Source organism: Fulmarus glacialis, unplaced genomic scaffold (assembly GCF_000690835.1).
Source record: "Fulmarus glacialis isolate BGI_N327 unplaced genomic scaffold, ASM69083v1 scaffold3287, whole genome shotgun sequence".
NCBI lineage: Eukaryota > Metazoa > Chordata > Aves > Procellariiformes > Procellariidae > Fulmarus > Fulmarus glacialis.
This window is the reverse complement of record NW_009224957.1, coordinates 53657-59034: the sequence shown is the minus strand read 5'-3', so window position 1 is coordinate 59034 and position 5378 is coordinate 53657. Positions and strand designations below refer to the sequence as shown.

At 48.7% G+C, this 5378-nt stretch overlaps 1 protein-coding gene across 1 annotated transcript in view; it reads left to right on the top strand.

Moving 5' to 3' along the window:
- Positions 1 to 269: 269 nt before the first annotated feature.
- Positions 270 to 5378, top strand: part of LOC104080051 (activating molecule in BECN1-regulated autophagy protein 1-like) — a gene marked incomplete at its 3' end in the record, with an annotated part of 45217 nt that continues 40108 nt past the window's right edge. Inside the window, 7 exon segments of the mRNA XM_009582308.1 lie at positions 270 to 529; positions 784 to 842; positions 1571 to 1754; positions 2417 to 2589; positions 3378 to 3444; positions 4032 to 4178; positions 4464 to 5378. The exon segment at positions 4464 to 5378 is cut by the window's right edge and continues 24 nt beyond it. Of these exon segments, the coding sequence (XP_009580603.1) occupies positions 395 to 529; positions 784 to 842; positions 1571 to 1754; positions 2417 to 2589; positions 3378 to 3444; positions 4032 to 4178; positions 4464 to 5378 (1680 nt within the window).

Here is a 5378-nt window from a genome sequence, read left to right as displayed (position 1 = left end):
AAAGAGTTTCAAGGCCAATTTTTATTCTCTTTAGGTGTGGTATGCCTAGGGCATGTGTACAAGGAAAGGGCTGGATGCTTTCAAAAACCTTTCAAAGTAATCCCTGGCTGCAGAAATGTCAAAACTGGACCTCGATAATGGAAGAAGGTAGCAAAGGCTGCAAGAGAGGATAGATTTTTCTCCTAAATCTAGTATTCTGGGGTTTAAAGCTCTTACTTCATCTAGGTGATCAAGGTAAAAGCTGCCTTCCTTATCATTCTCTTCTCTTTTTAGGTTTCCATGAAGATAAACAATTGAAATGTGGATAGCCTATTTGTAGCTTGGTGGTGGTTGTCATCTGGAACCTGCCGGTGTCTCCTCCCAATAGTTGGTGTAACGTTGGCTGCTGAGAGCCATGAAGGTTGTACCAGAGAAGAATGCTGTCCGCATCCTGTGGGGTAGGGAACGGGGTACCCAAGCCTTGGGTGCTCAGCGGCTCCTGCAGGAGTTGGTGGAGGATAAAACTCGATGGATGAAATGGGAGGGCAAGGTAAGGTTGTGGGATAGAGGTGCATAGCTTGATCTTGGAGTGGGGGAAGGGAGGCAGGGATTTGAAATAAATTGTCTCGTGATTGTACGTTTGATGTGTTACACTTGATATGCTCTCTGGCTCTGTTCAGTTCCTGCAGCGATGTGATACTAGATATGTTCCTGCAGCGGGTTCCCCTTGTTGTCTGTGTGGCTTACAGTTAAAGTATGATCATATGACACTTGCAACACTTCCTGCTTTGTTGGCTTTTTCAGAAAGTTGAGTTACCAGACAGTCCACGCTCCACCTTCTTGCTGGCGTTTAGTCCAGACAGGTAATTAACTCCTAGTTCGTTCCCTGTTTCAGCAGTCTCCTTACACTTACAAAAGTGATGGAGGCTTGTGCCCGTTGAGTTGTCCCGTCCTGAATAGCCGAGTGAAACTTCTGGTTCCTGACATGCATGGATGGAACGTGCGCACCTTCCTAATCTCACAGCTTCGAGCATAGTTGGTGTTTAATTTCTGAGGTACCCAAGTGATGCATAGTCCTAGGGAAAAAGGACCTGTGCGGCCACCGTGGGATTTCATAAGAAACTTGAGGGAATAAAGGGTGTTTTAGCACAACATGCCAAGTGATGTGGCACACCCACTGGGATATCTAGGACGGAGCAGAATGATGCGTGTATTGGAAGCAGAAATGGAGATGGGATCTCTCTTAGTGTCACTTCATTTGACAGCGGTTGAGATAGTGTGGAGAATTGGGAATACTTATTTGCCCCAAACCGTCACTCAGGAGTTCCTTCTGAGCTGCATGTTCACTCTGACTTTCAAGGTCAAGTTTGTGCTTGCAGATCGGATGAGCTCATGTTTGCATGGACCCTCAAATCTGGCTACAGGAAGCTTTGTGGCCGTTGGTGAAACAGTAGCCTCTTACCCTTTGAGCTCTGTGTGGGAGAGCTGCTGGGTTAGGTGTGAACAGACCCTGTTGAGATGAAGCTAACCATGATCTGGTTTTGCTGTACTCTTCTCATGCTAATGTTTGTCTTACTTTCTGCATTCCCAGGACCCTAATGGCTTCCACACATGTGAACCACAACATCTACATCACAGAGGTGAAAACGGGCAAGTGTGTTCATTCCTTGGTTGGGCATCGCCGCACTCCCTGGTGTGTCACCTTCCATCCCACCATCCCGGGCCTCATTGCTTCAGGATGCCTAGATGGGGAGGTTAGAATTTGGGATTTACACGTAAGTCTTTCCTGAAACATATGTGCCTTTGCTATTTGGTGGGTGGTGACTTTTTTTGTCTGAGTTTGTTTCCCAAATGTTGCCTGGTAAGAGAGCTGTTTGGAAGCTTTGCTGGGACCTGTCTCTAAAAGCATAGAACAGGTCATAGCCACCCTCTTCTGTCTAGAGAGGAGGTGACAGATTCTTCATTCGATCCCGCCAGGTAGGTCATGCTCCTTAGCCGTGCCTATTTGTTTCATTAGAGTGATACAGATAATGCTGGAGAACTTTGTGCAAGGTGTCTGTTTAGCTTACTTGAAAGACGTGGCATTTTTCATTCCATGGAGCATGTCTGAACTCTTCATTAGAGAAGCTGCTGCTCTGCCAGTTCTACCTAGTCTGGTGATTGGCACAGGGACAAAACACGTATACTTACCTGGTCGCTTTGAAATGCAGCATTTTTACAGGCTGCTTGAGACACGTACATCTATGGTCATTGTTGCAAGTAATGTTATGTTCTAGACATGACACATGACCTTGTACGAGAGCAACTGTTGTTGTTGCTAAGAAAGCATGTCACTTCCATGCTCTAGGCAGGGTCTTGGAGAGACGGCACATACGTGGAAACCTAACGATCTCAAACTTTGTGATAAACTGCTTGTGATTCTTGACTCCTCACTCAGGGTGGAAGTGAGAGCTGGTTCACAGATAGCAACAATGCCATTGCGTCGCTTGCTTTTCATCCTACGGCTCAGCTCTTGCTGATTGCAACTGCCAATGAGATACATTTCTGGGACTGGAGTCGTCGGGAGCCTTTTGCAGTGGTGAAAACAGCCAGCGAAATGGAGCGGGTCAGGTGAGTTCTTGCTTCTGCGGGAAAAGAAAACTTGTATGTGAAAAATGGTCAGATTTGGGGAATGTGGGGGGTTCCTCTGGGATGCTGCACCCTCTGCACTGAGGCAGCAGAGAGAAGCGTTGCTTCCAGCTCCTTGACCCAGCTGGTAGAAAAACAGTTCCGTGCACAGGAAAAAAAGCAATTGGAAATAATAGATCAGCTTGGTTGTTCATATTTGTAATCTGACGTGTGCCCAATAAATGCCCAAGATCTACTTCATGTTCATTTGTAAGCTTAGTAATTAAACTTGTCAGCCATAAGGATGAGAGAACCCAGAAGTTGCTGGAAGAGAGCGCTGAGCTATTACTTTGGTGCAGTTATAGAGGAGACTGCGTTGCTGGAAACTTGATGCTTTCTTTTGAGCAATTTAAAATAAGACAATGATGTAACATTCAAGGGAAGTTAATCTCTCCCTTTGTACTGAATTCCAATTTGTAATATATATGTACATATTCCTTAAAATTTCCTGGCTATTTCAATTGATACAGCAGTATTTGCTTCCAGCTTTTAACTTCTATCTAGTGTTGCTGTGGACTATAAAATAGCTGCAGTCTTTAGCTAGATAAGTATGTTTTCTTCTTCTTAATGCGTAAACTTTTTGAGGTCCTTCAGAAGATGGTGATGGTAATGTAGTAATGTTCTCATTGCAAATATTTCACGTGGGATTTTCTTCCCTGCTGTGTCCAGCTTCCTGTGTCAGTGTGGAATGTGAACTGATGATTGATACTCTGGCTCTGCTTTTGTTTTAGGCTGGTACGGTTTGATCCCTTGGGACATTACTTGCTCACAGCAATTGTTAACCCTTCTAACCAGCAGGTAAGGGGAATGTCAGTACCTGTATTGACTGACTAATTACAAGATACTCTACATACATTAACCCTAGTCTGTTCCTAAGCAGTCTTGTGCTTTTCTGAAAACCTGAAGTCCTTCTAAGCCGAGTTCTGTCTTGCCTTAATTGGTCACATGAATGTTCTTGTGTTATGTGCAGGGCTATTAAAGAGCTCTCCAAAGTGTGTTTGTTTTGCCCTCACTATCTCATTAGTGGTGGGACAGATGTCCCAATGGCCCTGCTCTTTCAGTTCTGTTGTGACATTCTGCTGGATTTGAACCTGCATGAGGTATTAACAATGCTCCCCACGGCTGCTGACCCTCAGATGCTGATGCTTCTGTTGGTATGAACAGCGTATTGTCAAAGTTCACTGGGCTGTAGGAAGAGGTTGTCTGGATCCATAAAATGAACTTTGAAATAAAGAGTCAGCTGGTTTCCTGCAAGTCAAGGCCTCTAGGAAGGGACTTACTGCATCCTTTCATCTGTCTGGGGTGGTAGCTGGCTTTCTGCTGTTTATTTGGAGGTATAGGATTTTGCCGTGAGGTGGCTGAACTTTGATTGCTTCCTTCTGCAGAGCGACGAGGAAGTGGAAATCTCCGTGGACAGCACAGAGATGCCGCATTATCGCCAGCGCGCTATCCTTCCTTCTCAGCCTGTGAGGCGCACACCTCTCCTCCACAACTTCCTGCATATGTTGTCCTCCCGCTCCTCTGGCATACAGGTGGGAGAGCAAAACAGTGTTCAAGACTCTGCTACCCCATCCCCTCCACCGCCTCCACCACCACCACCTCCGCCTCCAGCCAGTGAGAACACAAGGGCATCTGTCTATAACAGGCTCCGGGAGCGTGTCAGCTATCCCACCGCAGAGTGCTGCCAGCACCTGGGGATGTTGTGCCTTTGCAGCCGATGCTCTAGTGCAAGACTTCCTTCTTCTCTCTTCCCACACCAGGAAAACGCACCCTCCACGTCTTCTGGGGCCACTGGCACTTCCTTCTCCTCTGTGCAGACAGAGCCTTACCAGCCCCCAGAGCAGGCATCCGTAGCGCAGGAGGAGCAGGGGATACTTAACAGGCCCTCTGCTTTCAGCACAGTTCAGAGCAGCACTGCTGGCAACACCCTGCGCAACCTTAGCCTGGGCCCCACGCGGCGGTCCCTCAGCGGGCCCTTGGCAGGCCACCAGTCCCGGTACCAACAGTCTGCGAGAGAGATGGCTTCGGGCTTAGGCGGGTCTGACTGGTCCAGGACAGTGCTGAACATGAGCTCTCGGTCAGAGCTGGAAGCCATGCCTCCCCCTAGGACCAGTGCCTCCTCCGTGAGCTTGCTGTCGGTGCTGAGGCAGCAGGAGGGAGGTTCCCAGGCGTCGGTCTATACCTCTGCAACAGAAGGGAGAGGCTTTCTGGCCCCAGGGGCTGAGGCGGACAGTGGTGGTAGCGCTGGCCCGAGCAATCCGGCCAGCATCCGTAATGAGCTCCAGTGTGATTTGAGGCGATTCTTCCTGGAATATGACCGGCTTCAGGAGTTAGATCAGGGGATTGGTGGGGAGCCCAGCCAGGCGCAACAGGCTCAAGAAATGCTCAACAACAACATTGAGCCTGATCGGCCGGGTCCCTCCCATCAGCAGACTCCACACAGCAGTGAAAACAATTCCAATTTGTCCCGGGGTCACCTGCACCGCTGTCGCGCTTGTCATAACCTGCTGACCTTTAACAATGACACGCTGCGCTGGGAAAGAAGCACGCCTAGCTACACACCAGGGCAGGTCCAAAGCACGTTTGAGGGTGTGCCTCCAAATACCAGCCAGGTGCAGCCTGCAGAGAGAACCGAGGGCAGAGCTCCTGCCTCTAGCAGGCTGCAGCTGGGCAGCTCTTCCACCCCGCAGGAGGAGAGGACCGTGGGAGTGGTCTTTAACCAGGAGACGGGG